The 22,875-nt window shown below is 44.5% G+C and overlaps 1 protein-coding gene across 1 annotated transcript in view; it reads left to right on the top strand.

Annotated features, from left to right (window-relative positions):
- Positions 1-22,875, top strand: part of LOC138248423 (cytosolic beta-glucosidase-like) — a 355,284-nt gene that overhangs the window by 163,746 nt on the left and 168,663 nt on the right. The window contains exon 4 of the mRNA XM_069202172.1: positions 7,190-7,992. Coding sequence (XP_069058273.1) covers positions 7,190-7,992 — 803 coding nt within the window. The remainder of the gene's footprint in view (positions 1-7,189; positions 7,993-22,875) is intronic.

The raw sequence follows: 22,875 nt of genomic DNA, 5'->3' as shown, positions 1-22,875 counted from the left end.
TAACATACCAACAGTGTAGCATTGCAGGATTACCCCACAGATGCAATACACAGTTCCTGTGGACCCCCAACCATGCAGGATAGGGGGATCGTTCAATCTCTCCACATCTTTAAGACCAATAACTTACAAACTTCAAATAAAAAATAGTTTAAGATTATTAAAAAATAATAAACATATTTAAAACATTATCTGAATATAAATAATGAATATAGTAATAAACAATAAATAAATTTTAACAAACACTACATATTGAAAGTATTAAAAATGTATATATTAACAAAATTAAAAACTAATATAAAAATTACTAGAAAAAATAAATAATAAATGTACATTAAACTAGCGTTTTAACATTAAAACAACCTTTAAAAAATCATATAAAACAATAGACTTTGAGGGGTCATGTTTGTTGTTCCCCAGCCTATGTTAGAAACTGTAGGTAAAATGTTGAACTTTGCAGGAGTCACATTCACTATTCCTGCTCTAAAGTAAGCAGCAGTAGGGAAAGTGTTGGACTTTGGAGGGGTTAGATGTTCTAGTCCCACTGTAACATATGCAACAGAAGAGAAATTGTGGGACTCTGGAAGGGTCAGATGTTCTATTGCTAGTTCAACCCAAGCAACAGTAGGGAAAGTGTTGGACTTTGGAGGTATTAGATTTAATATTCTCACTCCGACATAACCAACAGTAAGAGGTTTTTTTTTTGGTGGGGTGAGAACTACTCTTTTCACTCCAGCAGAAGTGACACTAGGGAAACACTTTAGGTAGCTCAGATTTAATTTTCCCTATCCTAACTTAATACAAAGTAAATTAAATATTTATTCAATAAGAAAATTACCTATCTTTGCATAAACAATAAAAAAATTATTTTTGACATTGCATAATGTATATAAATTATAAAAAACTCAAGACATGAAATGAACTTGTAAAATGATACTTAAAATAACATTTAAAATGAAATCAATAAAAAAATAGATTGAACATATTTCCCACCGTATTACCCTAAAATTCCAACTGCCACAAAAGCTAATTAAATTAATAATAGATAAAATAGCAATATAAATAATTTAAAATGTAGTACGATTATGAAATTAATTAAGCAAAAAATATTAACATAATCTAATTGTTATCCAAACTATTAAAAACAATTATATAATTAACTCATCCAATTAAATATTAATCAAGTAAATAAAATGCTACCATATTATTAAAATTATCTTTTGAATAAAAAAATACATAATCTATAATTAACAAATTACAACTTATATCAAAAGTATAATCAATTAAGGGAAACATATTTTAAATATTTTTAACCCTGTCCCCATACAAATAAAACAATCCGCCCAAACAAATAAAATTGATTTAAAAAATACTATTTGTTACTGAATAAAATTACGAACTTAAAAGAAACTTATTACGCATTTAAATGACAACTTATAATAAAAAAATAAGACTTAACTAAATAATAAAAATATTATGTCCAACTGTATTTATAAAAACAGTATGCAACCTAAATAGTGTATTCTTGCCTTCTATATTCTGTCTCCAGATATGTTTGACATGACAAATGTTTGACACAATATGTGTTCCCCCATGTTTTTACAGCAATATTTTGTAGGAATATGGTCTCAGGAGCTGTTCCTAAAGATTTGGGCATAATCAGTTCAAGTATCAGAGGTTATTAAATGTTTTTTGAAGGTTGGGACTTTGAACAATAGCACTGGGGTTGGTTCCTGGATTCCAGGAGGCAATACCGGCCCCACCCTTTTTCTTGTGTTACACATAGTCTTAAGTCTCTTAATTGTGATAGTGTGATATTGCTATTTTCATAGAATTCTCTACTGTGTCTTCAGCTGGACCCTCAGGGGCTTGTCTTGTGTATGTTAGTACAATTTTTGTTTGTATCCTTGATACAGAATCAAATACATTGCCTCATTTCTTGTGAGATTTGCAAGGTGACTGCAAGCCTTGAAAAAGCATGCAAATGTTACCAGACCTGCAGGTTTAGTGACTTGGATAATCTACTTGGCCTAACTGTGATGTACTTGACCCATAAACTGCTCTCAAATTGTGTGATTCAAGGCAAATATTTCATTTTACAGAGTCTCCTTTTGCTTCATTTTCACATACGGGAGCACCTTCAAATATGCACGTTCAGTATTTCTGCTGTACAAAAAAACTCTTGTTTGATTGAGTTAACTAAACATTTGCTCTGTGTATAATAAGAATCTAGCTAGCCTACATATAGGGTACGCATGACCCCTGACATGCTTCTAAGGTCATTTATAGCATTGTTATTGGGGGAGGGGAATGTTCCTCAGTTCTTGTTTAAACACTCACTTTTTAAATATATTACTGAGACAGGATGTGATAGCAGATTTTCATTTACAAACAGCACATTGTCCATTGAAATGGCCACACACTTTCCCACTAACTTGAGGTTCTACAGATAAACTATATATAGCGGATAGACAATAATGTGTAAAAACTGGGTTTCAGCAGAAATATTGATCATTTGCACATCACCAAGTAAAGTGTTGAGCTTTGTTTTCATCCTATTAAAAGTTTTTTTTTTCCATCACACAAAAAAGTGCTTTTATATCTATTGAAATATATTTGAAATGTTTGTACAGTTCATTTGCAAGCTATTTCAATGTTGTATGTTAGAAAACAACTGACATCCTAATTCCATTCATTTCACATTCTTTGCACAGCATGGGTGTCAGGCAGTGGACTTTACATAATCCTCTAATGTTGCTGCCAGAGAAAGAAAAGTAAACACCAACTTCCAGGATAAAAAAAGAATCACATTGTAAGAGAACATAAGCTGACATTTGACTTCTGAACACAGTGCGATTATGACAAGATAAAAACAAGATTTAAAGGCATCTTTATTGCTCATTTACTTTCTGATTGAACAAAACACCTGTTCAGTGTCAACTCACCAGAATGGGCCAATATGCCCTAAAAATAGTTACCCCTGATAAACTCTGACTCACCAAAGGGAGTGGGCAAGTAGATTTCCGAGGCTTAGACTGAGATTCCCTATTTCTCTGGGAAGTTATGAGATCTACTTTTGTAATCTATTTTGTTTTTTCATTATTAGTTCCTTTGTCTGTTTGTAGATATCAGGGTTTTCTTGCCCTCCCTGTACTGTTTCTATCCTTGTCCCTTACCCTGCTTCTGCTTGTTCATTCTTGGTGTGTCTTTGCCTGCTCTTCTCCATTGGTACATCACCATTAGCATTAAATCCTGATATTTCATGACCATAAAGGATGCTTTCCCTGAGCCCCATACCATGCTCAGTGACAGATCAAATTCCCCTCTCTCTTTCTTCTCTCTCTCTTCTCTATCTCTCTCTTTCTTCTCTCTTCTCTCTTTCTCTGCCAACATCTCCCCACCTCGCAAGCGCTCAACTCGCCAATTTCCGATGAGGAGTCTAGGTGTTTCCTGGTAAGCAACGCATTTACTCATGGCAGTTGTAAGAAGAACGTTTTCCTCAGCCTCTAACACAAACATTTAGCACTTTTGGATTTCCCTCCCTCATTCCTTAATATGCCACTATCAGATAGCCCAGCCATCTTATATTCAAATTCTGTGCATCGCCATTCCCAATATGCTTTCCATTCACACCGAAAACAAGGCAAATTTCTGTTTTCTTGAAGTGAAAGAATAATGATTGTGATGTGAAAATACACTTTACACAGAAGAAAGATTTTTGCACCGTCATTTAAAATCATGCTTTTAGGAGAGTGGCGAATCCATTGCTGGCTGCACTCGGTAATGGCACAACTTAAACATTCAAGCTATGTACGATCTATGTATGTTATGAAAAATAAAAATCAAGACAAGAAGAATTGGAACGGAGAAGTAAAATCATATTCCCAGGTGAAGAAATAGGGGCATGATGTACTAACTCATTCAATTGTCATAAACACTGTGATTTTGCAAAATTACAGTTTTGTCAAGTCATTCTGACTCACTAAAGGGATTTTGCTGTTTGCATTGATATGTATCAATGCTTGATGTCTGCAATTTCGATTGTACACCATTGAAAAATTGCAGACACCTCAAGGGGTGTGGTAACTGAGTCACAAAGGGGAAGTAGTCCACATGGGACAGGTTCTGTCTTTCGTGCTCTCTACTGGACCCATCTCTCTCAGTAAACTAGTGTGAGAAGACTGGGAAGGCAAGATTAAACCATTTCTGTTAAAGAATGACAGACAAGGTTCTTTGTTTTTAGCATTATTCAATTAGTTAAAATACAGAAATTAGTAAGCTGGGCCATCAGATGACATAGTCAATAAGGTTACGATTCAATGGAGAATATAGCAAACAATTCAGTAAAGATTAGTAAAAATCCAGTATAGATTTGCTTTCACAAGTTGGGAAAGCGTCTCCTTGTGCATGGAGAAAATGCACTCTTTTATAGGGCTTTACAAAAAGCTTTATACATCTGATTTACATGCTCCTAATCAATAGAAATCAAACAAAGGGTCAACAGATGCAATGGAATACATCTGAAGATTTTATCACTATTCTACTAAGTGGAGTTCTGGTGTTCACAATTTCTGTTCTCAGCCCTTGAAATTTTAAGTAGTTCAGTCCGGGACAGTCCCTCTGTCTTTGGGGAAGGTACACTCTTTTCAGGGAGATCTTGAGGATTTTGGGGGCCTTGGGCCAAAAGTATTTCGGTGGATCCTGTTCAGAACAGTTTTGAATTTATGATTCACTTTCAGCTCTTTCATGCCCTCTTTGGCCAGGTCACTGACACCTCATAGGCACCTACACATTATAAATACATTTACATCTAATACTCGGGATAGTAACATGTTCTTTTAATACTGTAACACCGCATCAGCTGGCTAACACATTACTGCTAATAATAATCTGTAATGCCCTCCAATTTCTCATGTGAGGTCCCCTGTTTTGAACTAAAATAAACTTTTTTATGGATGTTGCGTGAAACATAAGCACAACATTTCTCTGCAAAATGTCTGTAATAGAATCTCACGCAAAAATCATTTCAAGGAAAATGTATTTTCAGCTGTTTTAGAATTATTCAAGGGAACCAATGCAAGATTCTCTTCAGAACAGTGCTGTCTCTATCAGCCCCCCCCTACCCCCACTGAAAGGCTGGGGTCCCTGGGCCAAAGACCACTTTGCCCATGCCCGGAAACGTCTCCGACTCTTTTAGTTAGCGCTTGAAAATCACTTTGTCATCTAGTGAAGTCTATATGTTCTTTACTATGACACAGAATAAACAGCAGTTCAAGATAGTGTTGGGATGGATGCACCATCACAATAAAGATAGGCGATAAGGTGTAAGTCATCCTTAGTTAGCCACAACATGAATTCTTACCCTCTAAACATCGACTTTTAAGCTATCCATGTTTACACTTCCCATTTGGTAATTAGTCAGGCAGCATCTAGGGAGCAAGCATTGGTCCAAGGAACTAGTGCTTGTTCCCCCGAAGTGTTCTCAAACGGGATCTAGCACCGATCCCTTTAAATGGTAAATACTGTTTTTTTTAAATGTTTCCCGTTTGAGGATGAAGATACAAGGATAGTGATCTACTCTCCCTTGCAGGTCACCAAGTGTGTGTTTGACAGCCAGTCTCAGATTCGAAAATATGACCTAGCTGATTAATATTTTGCGACCTCTTCAGACAGTACAAATTGTGATGCAGCCTCGGAGTAAGTACGTTTCTTCATTAATTGCTTACCCGTTCACAAACCAGTTAAATTGCAAATTACACATGCCAGTTTATGAAAAGGCTTTGAAGATCATCAGACCCTATAAAAACAGTATCATGTAACTTCAAGAAAAAATCCAACCATTGTGTTATATGGCTTCATTTTTTTCTGGCGTAACTTCCTGCATCACGTTTCTAAACCTTTTGCTGCCGACTTTGTTTAATCTAACCCTACTTTCACCCAGCTGCATTTTACTTAGCCGCAATCTAGAGACATTGCTATTTTCTCTGCCTTATGTTTAATTAAGATATGTGTACAAGATTCAGGAAGAAAGTAATACATTAGAACAGGTTGTCATCCTCACCCTAAGTTTTGGATAGTAGACGTAATGCATGTATGTCTAATTACACCATTTACTATACATTTTGGTTATTCCGTCAATATACACAACTGCATGCAGAGCCTAGGAGGAAACTTATAAAGTGCTTTATTGTGAGTACTTAGTAAAATCGTCCAAAATCATGCATGGCTTAACGCAGTCGGAACCACGAACGCATCTTTACCACGCATACCTTTACCACACATTACTCTGAATTTTGTTGTAAAAGCATGCTTAGTAAAGATATAAATATATATGTGGTAACGTGATGCGTGGTTGTGTGATACAACCCCTCAAACCCCTCGCCCTAAACCCTAAAACCTACCCTGTCCTAAAAATTATCCTGAGCCTCACTGTAAAACCTACCCCACCCTGTCCTAAAAACTACCCCAACCTGGACCCTAAAAACTACCCCACCCTGTCAAAAAAACTACTATGCCCGCCCTGAACCGTAAAAGCTATCCGACCCTGTCCTAAAAACGACTCTGACCTCCTACCCCCACCCTAAACTCTAAAACCTACCCCACCCTGTCCTTAAAAATACCCCCACCTGCCCCAGCCCCACTTAACCCAGCCGCCATGTTCCTCTCCCAGCTGTTCTGCTGTGTGCCCGAACCACGAATATGGATGGTGCCTTAACTACGCATTTGCCTGGATCAGGCACAACTACGTTCCCAGCTGATTACAAGTGAACACACTCCTAGAAATTATTTCTATGGTAAATTCAGATTTTCCTCCAGTATTAATCCAGGAGATTTCACTTGCTAGAAGCAGGTGACATCTACAGCAAAGGTTACATGAAAATCCCCGTAAATCTGCAGTCCTTGTATTTTCTATGGCGCTGATCACAAGAGTTACCGTCTCCTTTAGAATTGAAGAGCTAATCCTAATGAGGCCCAGTGTGTTCATCTCTACATTTTAGCATGTTCTCCTTTAGTCAGGCCCTCTGTTTCCACCACTTCTTTAGACAGAAAGAAAAGCAGATTGAAAGGCTTGAAAACCTGTACTTTTCGCATACGTACCAAAATGATCTGGTAAATGAGTGTAAATCTGTGGAAAGTACAACCGGAAACTAAAAACATTAATTAAGCATTTGTTTCTTTTTATTTCTTGTAGGAATTGCCTACTACAACAAGCTTATTGATGACCTGTTAGCGAATGGTATTACGCCATTGGTGACATTATACCACTTTGATATGCCTCAAAGTATAGAAGATCAGGGTGGTTGGAAATCAGAAAAAACAGTGGACTTATTTACTGAATATGCACATTTTTGCTTTGACACATTTGGGAACAAAGTTAAATGGTGGATTACTATCAATGAGCCTCATATTGTTGCTCGGTTTGGCTACGAAGAAGGCCTTTTTGCTCCAGGAATTCGGGATCCTGGTACAGGAGCTTACCAAGCAGCGCATAACATGATTAAAGCTCACGCTAAAGCATGGCATGTCTACCACTTGCTATTCAAGAAGACACAGCATGGTCGTGTATCAATAGCTCTAGATTCCGATTGGGCAGAACCTTTCGATCCAAGCTCTGTGGAAGACCAGGAAGCAGTCAAACGATACATTGCCTTCAACCTCGGCTGGTTTGCTCAGCCAATTTTCATTAGTGGGGACTACCCACCGATAATGAAGTTCACAATTAGTGCAAAAAGTAAACAGAAAGGATTCTCTGCATCAAGACTGCCAGAGTTTACAGAAGAAGAAAAGAAAATGGTTCGGGGTACAGCAGATTTCTTTTGTTTAAATTATTATACCACCCGTAAAATAAAACATCAAGATAACTCCCAAGGGAAACCTGGACTTGAAACAGACAAAGATGTGTTAGCAGTCAAGGACCCATCCTGGCCTGTACCTGGCATCGAATGGCTGTCTGTAGTACCATGGGGGTTGAGGAAACTGCTGAAATTTGTCAAGGTATTCTTTTCCATATCTTTGTTCGTAATGGAATTTTATTGGTTTAATGTTGTTCTAGGTATGACACCAATGTTGACAGCAGCCGAGAAGCAGGGTTGCAGTAGGCCTTGATGTCATCCCTTGCCTGGGTCAATACCTCAGTTTCACTGCCACCCACACTGGTGCCACTCCTAAAATTCACCTAGTTTAAACCAGCAAGGGTTGAATTATGCCCAAGTTACGGTCTTTAAGATAATGAATATCGCCCCACAGTTTGTTCAGAACAGAGGCCTAAAGGGGACCTAAACTTTTCTTATGAACGATGTACATTCTGCAGGATAGGACAGACAGATGGAGATAATCCATTGTTGTGCTTCCTATTCTGGCTTCGTGTTCAAGCTTCTCGTCATCACAAATAAATCCATCTTCTGAGACACAGCCCAATATATAAAAACTAACAAAGTAACTCAAAATGTAAATTGTCTTAAACCCTGGCGGACGGTGTTAAAGCGGCGGTAAGACCGCCAACAGTCTGGCGGTCTTTTTTTGAGTATTATGACCATGGTGGTTACCGCCATGGTCATCCGCCGCTTCTCCGTTCCGCCCGCTGCGCTGGAGACCTGGGTCTCCAGCCCGGCGGGCGTCACAATACCGCGGCCGGTATTTTGACCCAGCTTACCGCCGTGGATTTCCAGTGGTAGGAACTGCCATGAAATCTAGGCGGTAAGCACTATCTGTGCCAGGGAATTCCTTCCCTGGCACTGATAGGGGTCTCCCCCACCTCCCACCCCGACTCCCTCTCCTACACCCCCCACCACCCCTGCCACCCCCCAAAGGTGGCAGGACCCCCCTCCCCACCCCGACCCCCGACATTACCTTACACATACACACCCGACACGCACGCAGGCACCACAACACACATACACGCACACACACCGACATACATGCCAACATCCACACACACAGTCAGACACGCACGCCCACATTCAAACATACACGCACACATCCATACAGACATACCTACAGACATACACGCACTCATTCCCGAAACACGCAACAACCCCGCAAGCATACACGCACTCACGCAACCCCTCTACATACACAGACGCACACCCCCATTCACCCACACAACACCCCCATCCCCTAACGGACGATCGACTTACCTGGTCCGCCGATCCTCCGGGAGGGGGCGGGAGCCATGGGGGCAGCTCCGCCGACACCAGACCGCCAACAGAACACCGCCGCGCTGAATCACAGGACGTGATTCGCTGGGCGGTGTTCTGTTGGCGTGGCGGTGGAGGTGGAGGTGGAGCAACCTCCACTTCCCCGCCGCCCGCCAGTATGGCTGTTGGCGGCTCCCCGTCGGGAAAACGATGGAGGGCAGCCAACAGTCATAATACGCCGAGCGGCAAACCGCCACTACTGGCGGTCTTCCGCACGGCAGTCCCTCGGCGGTCTTGATAAAAGACCTCCGAGGTTGTAATGACCCCCAAACCGTTTTCTGTAACAGATTGCAGTAACTTAGATTGTTACTAGAGATGTCTGGTGTCAGAAACTAATGTTTCCATAGCAGAGCTCAGTACCCTAGGCCAGTGGTTCCCAACATGGGGTCCAAGGACCCCTGGGGGTCCCCAAAGCCTCCTCAGGGGGTCCATGAATGCTTAGAAAATGTAATAATATTAACAGATTAGGTCCCCAGCTTTCAGTAATGACTTATTGGTGGAGGTCCCAGGATTTCAATAATGTTTAAGTGGGGGTCCCCTGGTTCCAGTACTGATAAAGTGGGGTCCACAGAAGTAAAAAGGTTGGGAGCCACTGCCTTAGACTGTTACTACAGGTAAGGATTAACTCTTTACTGTTGCCACCACAGACACAGCGTCTCCCCATTCTTTTGGTGCACAGCTCACGGTGGCTTCTGGGTGCCGTGCTTTGCGGCTCACAGTGGATCCTGGCTCCCATGCCATACGTCCTGCGGTGACCTCATGGGGAGTTGTTCTTGGCTGCAGTGGTAATGCAATGGCGTCCAATACTGTGGCCGTTTTAGATAAGGTGCACAGGGTGTATTCCTGCATGCGAGGTCTTAATACATGCTGCATGCAGGTTAAATAGGAACCTTTATTTATTTTGGGATATATTGCACATACCTCATTATTGGTCCTCAAATTAAATAGACATTCAGCTGTTTTGCACATTGTTTCATTACCTTGTCTCAATCCAATTGAATGTCCTTAAGCACATTTGAAGCTCTACAATCAATAAGGATTAGAACTGGAATGAAACTGGTCTGAGTGATAAGTTCACCTTGAAGAAGTACAAAGCTGGAAGACTGTGGTGATGAAGGCAGGATATGCTGATCCTCCCTCACATTTACTCCCTGCACTACAGACAAGCTCTTTAGTTTTGAGACATTGGAAGGAGCAAGTCAGTCTAAAACACAAGAGCTGATAAGGTGTCTTTCCTGACCACAGTACACGCCCACACACGTTTGCTTTCTTGCTTTCTCCTCCTCTCTCAGACGGCCTTTAGAAACCCCAACTTGCATGTTTTTTTGTTCTATTTCAGGAACTTTGGGTGCAGGTCTGAAAGGTGTTCTCCCCTGTCCATCACCACCCAAGTGGTGGTGCCCAGAGCTCCTCCAGAGGGTCCCTTGATTCTGCCATCTTGAATCCAAGGTGGGCAGAGGCCTCTGGGAGCATCTGAGTGGCCAGGTCAGACAGGTGACGCCAGAGCCCCTTCCTGATAGTTGGTCACATGGCTAGGTGACCAGTCCCCCTTCCAGGGCTATTTAGGATCTCCCTCTATGGCGGCCCTCAGATTCAGCTTGCAAGATTCCAGCAGGACTCCTCTGCAACCTCTACTTTGACTTCTGGCAAGTGGAACTGCAACTGGACCCTCCAGGAACCAACTATCTGTATCCACGATGAAGAGTCTGCGTACAACATGGTTTCCACAGCTCCTTCCCACTTCTGCAACATTTCCCCAGCAGTGCATCCTCTGAGGGCGGCAAGTCTTCAGTCTGCACGAGAAGGAAGATGGACTCTTTCTTGGAGCGAAGGAGTCACTCCCCTGCATCTGCAGGCACCAACTGCAACGACGGCCGGCTTCGTGGATCTTCTCTCATCCTGAGCCGCGTAGATCCTGCAACACGGGTGGTGGTCTGGAGTGGTCCCCTTGGTCTTCTATACCAGCTATCCAACTTTGGTGAAGGTAAGCCCTTGCCTTCCCACGCATGACAGTGCACCCAGGCACCACGTCTCTTGCAGCTACCAAGGCTTGTAAGCATCTCCTCCAAGGAATCTTCAGGCTCCGTGTAGCCCCAGCCGCCAGAACTCTTCCCTGCAATGCACAGCCCTCTGCCTGCTCCTCCTGCTGCAGTCTTCTGTGGGGGCTGCCTTTTCGTCTGTGTACTCTCTGCCTTGCTGAGGTCCCCCTATGACTCCCTCCCATGGGTTGAGTCCTCCTGGACCTTGCTGGTCCCCAGCAGCTCCACTTTTCGTCTACCACAGCTGGTGCCTTTGCCAACGCTTGTTGGCGGCTTTTCTATGCCAGAACAGACTGCAATCTTCCATCCAGCGCGGGAGGTCGATTGCATCTTCCGGGAACTCTTCACCGACTCCAGGACTGCATTGCTGACCGTCTTCTGCCTCCTGTGGCCAACTTCTGCAGTCACAGATGGGTGGGTAGTGGCTTCTGCCACCACCGGGCACTCCTACAAGTTCTACACTTAGTCCCCTTCATTTTCAGGTCTTCCTCTCCAGGAATCTGCCGCTGGTTTCATGCAGTCTTGTCTGGGTGTTGCATTATCCTTATTTTCAGTCCTTTTGGTAGTTTGGGGAAAATCGGATGGGGGAGAAGTGGCAGTAATACCGCTGGCGGAAAAAAAAATTGAATTATGGGTAATCCGCCACTTCTCCACTCGACCGCTGGGCTGCCCAGCGGCCGCCACCAGACCGCTGGCGGTATCAAGACCCTGCATACCGCCATGGATTTCGGGTGGTTTGGAACTGCCACGAAATCCATGGCGGTAGGCTCTAGCAGTGCGTCTAAAGGTACTTGGAGCCAAAAACAAATCTTTTTCCTACCAGGCTGAAGTATTCTAGGATCAGACATATGTTCTTCTGGTAATCATGCTGCAGTACCTTATGGAATTGTTTAGGGGTTATACCTGTGTCCAACAATGCCGATTTAGTATCAGAATACCAGAGCATTGTGAAAAGAGCAGATGCCTTTGAATGTCTTTTTGTGACAATAGAAAAAAATGACTGTGCTTTTATTATCACAGAGGGAGTGTACTTCCAACATAAATGTGTAAATTCATATTTGGAGGTATTTTCAAATTCAAATGTTATGGGTATAGTCATTATCACAGCTTTAAATGAATTTCCATATGTTGTGGAAGAAGTCCTCTTAACATTTTCAGTTAATCCCTGGTACATGCATGTAGTAACAACTAGCTTTTTAAATTTACAACAACACAATGTTCTTGTTGTTTTATTGTTGAAGTTAGCTCTCTTCCAGGGGATCCTCATCTATAGTCTTAAGCACTGAATAGTCAAGCCTACACATAGGTATACTGGAGTACTTTAAAAAATGTATATATATGCATATATATATAAATTTGTAACATAGTAGACTACATTTTTATTTGCAGCCTATAAAAAGCCAAAAATGACCAAATTCCATTTAATGTTCTTTTAAAAAATAAAATCCAAATACATAAAAATGAGTTTCTAATAGAAAAAGTGACCACAGAAAATCTTCACAAACCTTTTTTCAAACAACTAAAAGGGAAATTGGGACAGTGTGAGCCAGTAGGCTGCAATGTAAAACATGGAAGAGAAAAACTGGCCCTGCACCTTTAAGGGCTTCACAGTACACCCTGTATCCCATCATGCCCCACAGGTGACAGTTAGGTCAGATCGTTTTCATGGAAAAATAGAGGATCTTGGGTGTAGATTTATGTTGGCTGCCATATTTCTTGTCCGGGCAGGAGGAAGGGTTTCTTAGGACTATGATGAGGATTTCCCTGAAAAGAGAACTAGTATTACAGGTGAGTAACTTTTCCTTCTCTTCCAGGGTGCCATGAACACTGATTAGAATAGCAATCAAAACTCACAAGGCGAACAGTCTGAATCCACATTAGTGAAACTAAAAACAGACCTCCACGTAGTAGCCTTACAGTGTCTGAAATAGGAACATTTTTGAGAAGGGCTATCAAAGCCGATTTACCTTGTTCGGAATGTGCTTTAGATCTAAAAGGTAGGAGCTTTTTTTCTAATTGGTATGAAAGTAATATACAAGAAACTATCCATCTAGAAATTGACTGTTTTGTAGAATGTAAACCAGTTCTTACTGGAATTTAATTTATGATAAGATGATATGATTTTTTTATTTTATTTTGTTTTGTCTAGTTAAAAATGTAAAATTCTCTTTATATCTTGTGAATGTAAAGATCTGTCAACGGGAGTTCACAGGTTTGGCCAAAAAGATGGGCAAGGATATAGTCTGGTTAAAATGAAAGTCTGAAACCACCTTAGGGAGGAAACTGGGGTGGGTACTCTACCACTTTATAACTGTGGAATACAGTTGGCGCTGCCTAACACTGATATTTTTTGGTGAATGACATTTCTAGGAATTCTGCAAGCCTTTTTATTTTTTTAGACAACTTGTTGTTATATTTACTTTAGTAGGCCAAAAATGAAAAGGCAAAAACAAAGGTTCAGTTTCCCAACATTTTTTGTGGACCTAAGCTTAGATGAGTGAAATGTGTTATCAGTGAAACCGATGTAAAGCCCAGATTTAGGGATTCAGATTCTGCAGATGTATTGTCAGAGATTGCACTATCAACATCGATAATATCACTATATACATTTGTGGATATTCACAAACCTTTCACTTAGTTTCTCACGCCCAGATGGCAGATAAACACTATGGTCCAATTATATTAATGTACAAACAGGAGTTTGTGCACAAATCACGGTTTGTGCTAAATACCACATGTGGTAAATATTGCATGAGGTAATTACCTGACACCTCAGTTTTCTTCTGACACATTTTGTCTGAAAAACGTGGCAAAACTGAATAATGAAAATGATTGTAAAATATGTAAAACATACAGGGACAGCATCCTGCAGGCGGCAGGTAAAACCATCACCGCTCAGTACAAAAATCCTAAGATCTCCATCTTTCCTGACTATACACAAAAGGTTCAGGAAAACAGAAAGAACTTCCTGGAAGTCAAAGCCAAATTGCATGCCATAGGGCTCAGGTATATGTTACTGTATTCGCCCAAACTGCGGGTCTCACTATTTCGAGGTCCCAGTGGGATAAGACTCCAAGGAACAAAAGAGGCACTGGACGATTGCTCTCACGTAAAGCAGGGAGCCCCATGACACTGAAGGGAGGTCCAGAACCAACTCAAGCTCCCGCGACACTGAGAAGAGTCAGAAAGAAGCAGACAGTGGATCTGTTGTGGTCCAAGTTGATGGAGCCATAGCAATTGACACTAGGGGGGAGATACTAGACTCTCAGTGGGACGAAACACCAGACCCACTGGAGGACAGGCCTTTGATGGGCTCCACCGTTTTGGGTGGGGATATTTGAGTTCTTATACATCAAAATGTTATGTTTATGTTGAACATGTTTAGTGTCTCATGATGACTCGGTTGCAAGTCCTGGCAGCGCTAGTAATCATGGAAGAATAGCAAGTTCATTTGTTCATATGCTGGGTTTCTGGGGAGGGGGCCAGGTTCACTTCAGAGGTGCATGGATGGAGTGGAGGGTGAACAAATACAATATGGACAGGCCCCATAGCTGGCCTACCAGAGCGGATGGATGGAATCGGTCCTTGGGCCGGAGAGTACCTTTCCATGGCTGACACTGTATGTATTCTCACATGGAACGTCAGAAGGCTGAGCGATTATACTAAACATTACAGGGTGCACTCATTTTTTCAACGACATAAGGCTCAAATAGTATGTCTTCAGGAGACACACCTCATGGTCAGATCCAAAAATTGTTCAAGAAATGGTGAGACCAACTATACCCTGCATCCTATTCTTCCTATGCCAGGGGGGTTTGTGATATAGGTGGCACCCGGAGTTCCCTTTGCCCATACGTATAACTAGGCAGACGTAGACAGTCGATGTAGGAGGCTGGCCTGGCATATAGTTGGTAACTGATGGTACTTGCACCTTGTGCCAGGTCCAGTTATCCATTATTAGATTAGTAGTGTTCTAGCAGCTTAGGCTGATAGAGGTAGATATAGCAGAGCAGCTTTGCCTGAATTAGGAGACATGCAAAGCTCCTACTATACCACGTATATCATATAGCACTATATCATAAGAATCACAATACTCAGAGCTACTAAAAATAAAGGTACTTTATTTTAGTGACAATGTGTCAGAAATATCTCAGAGGATATACTCCCTTAGGAGGTATGTAAAATACACAAAATATACACACCAACCAAAATCAGTAAGTAAACAGTTAGAAAAGTAGTGCAAACACTGTAGAATACAATGGGATGCAATTGGCCTGGGGCAACACAAACCATATACTAACAAAGTGGAATGCGAATCCCTTAGGGACCCCTTGCCTAGTGTAGTGTGTAGAGGGTCTCTGGGAGTGTAAGAAAACACTAAGGGTGTCCAAGATACCCCACCCCAAGACCCTGAAAAGTAGGAGTAAAGTTACCCTACTTCCCGAGAAACACACTAAAGTTGTGATAGGGGCTTCTGCAAAGACCACAACTGACTGCAAAGCCCTGAAGATGGATTCCTGGACCTGAGGACCTGCAAAGGAAGGGGACCAAGTCAAAGAGTCACGAAAGTGTCCAGGGGGGGGTAGGAGCCCACTAAACCCCAGATGAAGGTGCAAAATGGCTGCCTCCGGGTGGAAGGAGCTGAAGTTTCTGCAACAACGGCAGATGCCAGGAACTTCTCCTTTGCACATAAGATGTCCCACGGCATGCTGGAGGATGCAGAGTTGTTTCCACGCAGAAAGACCGCAAACAAGCCTTGCTAGCGGCAAAGGTCGCGGTTGAAGAAAATGGGTGCTGCCCAGGCCCAGGAAGGACCAGGAGGTCACACCATGGAGGAGGAGACAGAGAGGGCGCTCAGCAACACAGAGAGCCCACGCAGAAGCATGCAGCACCCGCAGAAGTACTTGAACACAGGTTCAAGAAAACTGAGCACGGTGGTTGTCTCAACACTACAAAGGAGGGTCCCACGAAGTCAGTGGTCAGCTCAGGGAGTTGAGCAATGCAGGACGGAGTGCTGGGGACCTGGGCTGTGCTGTGCAAGAAGGATTCCTTGCAAAAGTGCACAGAAGCCCTAGCAGCTGCAGTTCATGCAGTACACAGGATTACTGTCTGGTATGGGGGAGGCAAGGACTTACCTCCACCAAATTTGGACAGATGGACCACTGGACTGTTGGGGTCACTTGGATCCAGCTCCTGTGTTCCAGGGACCACGCTCGTCACGATGAGAGGGAACCCAGAGGACCGGCGAAGCAGATGTTTGGTGCCTGCGTTAGCAGGGGGATGATTCCGTCCACCCACGGGAGATTTCTTCTTGGCTTCCAGTGCAGGGTGAAGGCAGAGAGCCCCCAGAACATGCACCACCAGGAAACAGTCGAGAAAGTCGTCAGGATTAGGTGCTACAATGTCGCTGGTAGTCTTCTTGTTACTTTGTTGCAGTTTTGCAGGCGTCCTGGAGCAGTCAGCGGTCGACCCTTGCCAGAAGTCGAAGAGGGAGATGCAGAGGAACTTTGGAGAGCTCTTGCATTTGTTATCTGCAGAGAAGCCCACAGAAGAGACCCTAAATAGCCCTCAGAGGAGGATTGGCCACCTAGTCAGGTAAGCACCTATCAGAAGGGGTCTCTGGCGTCACCTGTTGGCACTTGCCACTCAGAGGCCTCCATTGTGCCCTCACACCCCTGATTCAAGGTGGCAGAGGTCTGGGACACACTGGAGGAGCTATGGGCACCACCCCTGGGGTGGAAATGGACTGGGAAGTTGTCACTCCCCTTTCCTTTGTCCAGTTTTGCTCCAGAGCAGGGCCTGGGGGATCCCTGAACCGGTGTAGACTGGCTTATGCAAGGAGGGCACCATCTGAGCCCTCCAAAGCATTTCCAGAGGCTGGGGGAGGCTACTCCTCCCCAACCCTTAACACCTATTTCCGAAGGGAGAGGGTGTAACACCCTCTCTCAGAGGAAATGATTTGTTCTGCCTTCCTGGGACTGGGCTGCCGAGACCCCAGGAGGGCAGAAGCCTGTCTGTGGGTTGGCAGCAGAGGTAACTGCAGTGAAAACCCAAGAGAGCTAGTTTGGCAGTACCCGAGGTCCATGCTGTAGCCGCGGGGATGCATGGGATTTGCACCCCAATACCAGATTTTGCATGGGGGGACAATTCCATGATCTTAGACATGTTACATGGCCATATTCAGAGTTAGCCTTGTGAAGCTACATATAGGTATTGACCTATATGTAGTGCACACATGTAATGGTGTCCCCGCACTTACAAAGTCTGAGGAAATTGCCCTGAACTATGTGGGGGCACCTTGGCTAGTGCCAGGGTGCTCTCACACTTAGTAACTTTGCACCTAACCATCACCAAATGAGGGCTAGACATATAGGTGACTTATACATTACTTAAGTGTGGTGTAAAATGGCTGTGAAATAACGTGGATGTTATTTCACTCAGGCTGCAGTGGCAGTCCTGTATAAGAATTGTCTGAGCTCCCTATGGGTGGCAAAAGAAATGCTGCAGCCCATAGGGATCTCCTGGAACCCCAATACCCTGCGTACCTATATACCATATACTAGGGAATTATAAGGGTGTTCCAGTGTGCCAATTAGAATTAGTAAAAATGGTCACTAGCCTGCAGTGACAATTTTAAAGGCAGAGAGAGCATATGCACTGAGGTTCTGATTAGCAGAGCCTCAGTGACACAGTTAGGCACCACACAGGGAACACTTTCAGGCCACAACTATGAGCATTGGGGTCCTGGCTAGCAGGATCCCAGTCAGACAGGCAAAAACAAACTGACACACAAGTAAAAAATGGGGGTAACATGCCAGGCAAGATGGTTTTTTCCTACAGTCGCTACATACTGTTGCAGGGCATTCTAGATGGGAGAGAGGTGACCTTTCTGAATACTTACAGCCCAAACACGGATTATCAACACTGTGGGCACCTCACTAATCTGAACAGGGGATTTCAATTGTGTCCTTGATGGACACAATGATAGGCATCCACCCAAGTTGGCCACCAAACCACACATGTCGAACTCCCTTCAACAGGTGATGCAAGATTTAGGGTTCATAGATTATTGGCCTACTCTCCACCCGCAGACCCGGGTTATACCTGTCACTCAGAGACACACAATATATTTAGCAGACTCAACAGAATTTGCATGACAGGACTGAACTCAGAGACTCTGCAGACGGTTACACACATGGGAAGATACCTATTGGATCACACCCTGGTACTCATGTCCCGGACCTGAGGCAAAAGTCAGACTATCATGGAGTGATCCTGGCGTATGCCTCCTGACATCCTTACAGACTTATCAAGCAGGGAAGCAGTGGGCGAGGAGCTTAAGCAGTATCTCCAAAGTAATTGTGGCATGATTGACTCTAGAGTCACAGAGTGGGAGGTACTAAAAGCTGTAATGAGAGGGATATTGTAGGAAGTTGGCTCTGTATGCACTATTTCAAAGTAAGGAATAGTATGCACAGAGTCCAAGGGTTCCCCTTAGAGGTAAGATAGTGGCAAAAAGAGATAATACTAATGCTCTATTTTGTGGTAGTGTGGTCGAGCAGTAGGCTTATCAAAGGAGTAGTGTTAAGCATTTGTTGTACATACACACAGGCAATAAATGAGGAACACACACTCGGAGACAAATCCAGCCAATAGGTTTTGTTATAGAAAAATATATTTTCTTAGTTTATTTTAAGAGCCATAGGTTCAAATTCTACATGTAATATCTCATTGGAAAGGTATTGCAGGTAAGTACTTTAGTAACTTTGAATCATTACATTAGCATGTATACTTTTTACATAAAACACAATAAGCTGTTTTAAAAGTGGACACACTGCAATTTTCACAGTTCCTGGGGAGGTAAGTTTTTGTTAGTTTTTGTCAGGTAAGTAAATCACTTACAAGTCTCAGGTTTGGGTCCAAGGTAGCCCACCGTTGGGGGTTCAGAGCAACCCCAAAGTTACCACACCAGCAGCTCAGGGCCGGTCAGGTGCAGAGGTCAAAGAGGTGCCCAAAACGCATAGGCTTCAATGGAGAGAAGGGGGTGCCCCGGTTCCGGTCTGCCAGCAGGTAAGTACCCGCGTCTTCAGAGGGCAGACCAGGGGGGTTTTGTAGGGCACCGGGGGGGACACAAGTCCACACAAAAAGTACACCCTCAGCGGCACTGGGGCGGCCGGGTGCAGTGTAGAAACAAGCATCGGGTTTTCAATGGAAATCAATGAGAGATCAAGGGATCTCTTCAGCGTTGCAGGCAGGCAAGGGGGGAGCTCCTCGGGGTAGCCACCACCTGGGCAAGGGAGAGGGCTTCCTGGGGGTCACTCCTGCACAGGAGTTCCGTTCCTTTAGGTGCTGGGGGCTGCGGGTGCAGGGTCTTTTCCAGCCGTCGGGAAATGGAGTTCAGGCAGTCGCGGTCAGGGGGAGCCTCGGGATTCTTTCTGCAGGCGTCGCTGTGGGGGCTCAGGGGGGACAACTTTGGTTACTCACGGACTCGGAGTCGCCGGAGGGTCCTCCCTGAGGTGTTGGTTCTCCACCAGTCGAGTCGGGGTCGCCGGGTGCAGTGTTGCAAGTCTCACGCTTCTGGCGGGGAGTTGCAGGGGTCTTTAAGTCTGCTCCTTGAAACAAAGTTGCAGTTCTTTTGGAGCAGTGCCGCTGTCCTCGGGAGTTTCTTGGTCTCTTGGAAGCAGGGCAGTCCTCTGAGGATTCAGAGGTCGCTGGTCCTGGAGAAAGCGTCGCTGGAGCAGGGTTCTTTAGAAGGCAGGAGACAGGCCGGTAGGACTGGGGCCAAAGCAGTTGGTGTCTTCTTTCTTCTTCTGCAGGGGTTTTCAGCTCAGCAGTCTTCTTCTTCGGTAAGTTGCAGGAATCTAAATTCTTAGGTTCAGGGGAGCCCTTAGATACTAAATTTAAGGGCGTGTTTAGGTCTGGGGGGTTAGTAGCCAATGGCTACTAGCCCTGAGGGTGAGTACACCCTCTTTGTGCCTCCTCCCAAGGGGAGGGGGTCACATCCCTAATCCTATTGGGGGAATCCTCCATCTGCAGTATGGAGGATTTCTAAAAGTTGGAGTCACTTCAGCTCAGGACACCTTAGGGGCTGTCCTGACTGGCCAGTGACTCCTCCTTGTTTTTCTCATTATTTTCTCCGGCCTTGCCGCCAAAAGTGGGGGCCGGGGCCAGAGGGGGCGGGCAACTCCACTAGCTGGAGTGTCCTGCGGTGCTGGCACAAGGGGGTGAGCCTTTGAGGCTCACCGCCAGGTGTGACAGCTCCTGCCTGGGGGAGGTGTTAGCATCTCCACCCAGTGCAGGCTTTGTTACTGGCCTCAGAGTGACAAAGGCACTCTCCCCATGGGGCCAGCAACATGTCTCTAGTGTGGCAGGCTGCTGGAACCAGTCAGCCTACACAGATAGTTGGTTAAGGTTTCAGGGGGCACCTCTAAGGTGCCCTCTGGGGTGTATTTTACAATAAAATGTACACTGGTATCAGTGTGCATTTATTGTGCTGAGAAGTTTGATACCAAACTTCCCAGTTTTCAGTGTAGCCATTATGGTGCTGTGGAGTTCGTGTAAAACAGACTCCCAGACTATATACTCTTATGGCTACCCTGCACTTACAATGTCTAAGGTATTGCTTAGACACTGTAGGGGCACAGTGCTCATGCACTGGTGCCCTCACCTATGGTATAGTGCACCCTGCCTTAGGGCTGTAAGGCCTGCTAGAGGGGTGACTTATCTATACCTGCATAGGCAGTGAGAGGCTGGCATGCACCCTGAGGGGAGTGCCATGTCGACTTACTCGTTTTGTTCTCACCAGCACACACAAGCTGGCAAGCAGGGTGTCTGTGCTGAGTGAGGGGTCTCCAGGGTGGCATAAGATATGCTGCAGCCCTTAGAGACCTTCCTTGGCATCAGGGCCCTTGGTACCAGGGGTACCACTTACAAGGGACTTTCTGGATGCCAGGGTGTGCCAATTGTGGAATCAAAAGTACAGGTTAGGGAAAGAACACTGGTGCTGGGGCCTGGTTAGCAGGCCTCAGCACACTTTCAATTCAAAACATAGCATCAGCAAAGGCAAAAAGTCAGGGGGTAACCATGCCAAGGAGGCATTTCCTTACACAACCCCCCCCCCCCAAACAAAAGAGGATTAGACTAACCTTTCCCAAGAGAGTCTTCATTTTCTAAGTGGAAGAACCTGGAAAGGCCATCTGCATTGGCATGGGCAGTCCCAGGTCTGTGTTCCACTATAAAGTCCATTCCCTGTAGGGAGATGGACCACCTCAACAGTTTTGGATTTTCACCTTTCATTTGCATCAGCCATCTGAGAGGTCTGTGGTCAGTTTGAACTAGGAAGTGAGTACCAAAAAGGTATGGTCTCAGCTTCTTCAGGGACCAAACCACAGCAAAGGCCTCCCTCTCAATGGCACTCCAACGCTGCTCCCTGGGGAGTAACCTCCTGCTAATGAAAGAAAGCAACAGGCTGGTCAAGGCCATCATCATTTGTTTGGGACAAAACTGCCCCTATCCCATGTTCAGAGGCATCTGTCTGCACAATGAACTGCTTGGAGTAATCTGGAGCTTTTAGAACTGGTGCTGTGCACATAGCTCGTTTCAGGGTGTCAAAGGCCTGTTGGCATTCTACAGTCCAGTTTACTTTCTTGGGCATTTTCTTGGAGGTGAGTTCTGTGAGGGCTGTCACAATGGATCCATATCCCTTCACAAACCTCCTGTAGTACCCAGTCAAGCCAAGGAATGCCCTGACTTGAGTCTGGGTTTTTGGAGCTGCCCAGTCCAGAATAGTCTGGATCTTAGGCTGGAGTGGCTGAACTTGGCCTCCACCTACAAGGTGTCCCAAGTAAACCACAGTTCCCTGCCCTATCTGGCATTTGGATGCCTTGATAGAGAGGCCTGCAGATTGCAGGGCCTTCAAAACCTTCTTCAGGTGGACCAGGTGATCCTGCCAGGTGGAGCTGAAGACAGCAATATCATCAAGATAAGCTGCACTAAAGGATTCCAACCCAGCAAGGACTTGATTCACCAACCTTTGGAAGGTGGCAGGGGCATTCTTTAAACCAAAGGGCATAACAGTGAACTGATAATGCCCATCAGGTGTGGAGAATGCTGTCTTTTCTTTTGCTCCAGGGGCCATTTTGATTTGCCAGTACCCTGCTGTTAAGTCAAAGGTACTTAAGAATTTGGCAGCCCCTAATTTGTCTATTAGCTCATCAGCTCTAGGAATGGGATGAGCATCTGTCTTGGTGACAGAGTTGAGACCTCTGTAGTCCACACAAAACCTCATCTCTCTCTATCCTTCTTTGGTGTGAGGTTTGGGGAATAAGACCACTGGGCTAGCCCAGGGGCTGTCAGAGTACTCAATTACTCCCAATTCCAGCATCTTGTGGACTTCCACCTTGATGCTTTCCTTAACTTGATCAGACTGTCTGAAGATTTTGTTTTTGACAGGCATGCTGTCTCCTGTGTCCACATCATGGGTACACAGGTGTGTCTGACCAGGGGTTAGGGAAAAGAGCTCAGCAAACTGTTGTAGGACCTTCCTACAGTCAGCTTGCTGTTGGCCAGAGAGGGTGTCTGAATAGATCACTCCATCCACTGAGCCATCTTTAGGGTCTGATGAGAGGAGATCAGGGAGAGGC

The sequence above is a fragment of the Pleurodeles waltl genome, chromosome 1_2, assembly GCF_031143425.1.
Source record: "Pleurodeles waltl isolate 20211129_DDA chromosome 1_2, aPleWal1.hap1.20221129, whole genome shotgun sequence".
NCBI classification, from domain to species: Eukaryota; Metazoa; Chordata; class Amphibia; order Caudata; family Salamandridae; genus Pleurodeles; species Pleurodeles waltl.
Note: the sequence above shows the minus strand (reverse complement) of the source record. Positions and strands in the feature narration are given on the sequence as shown.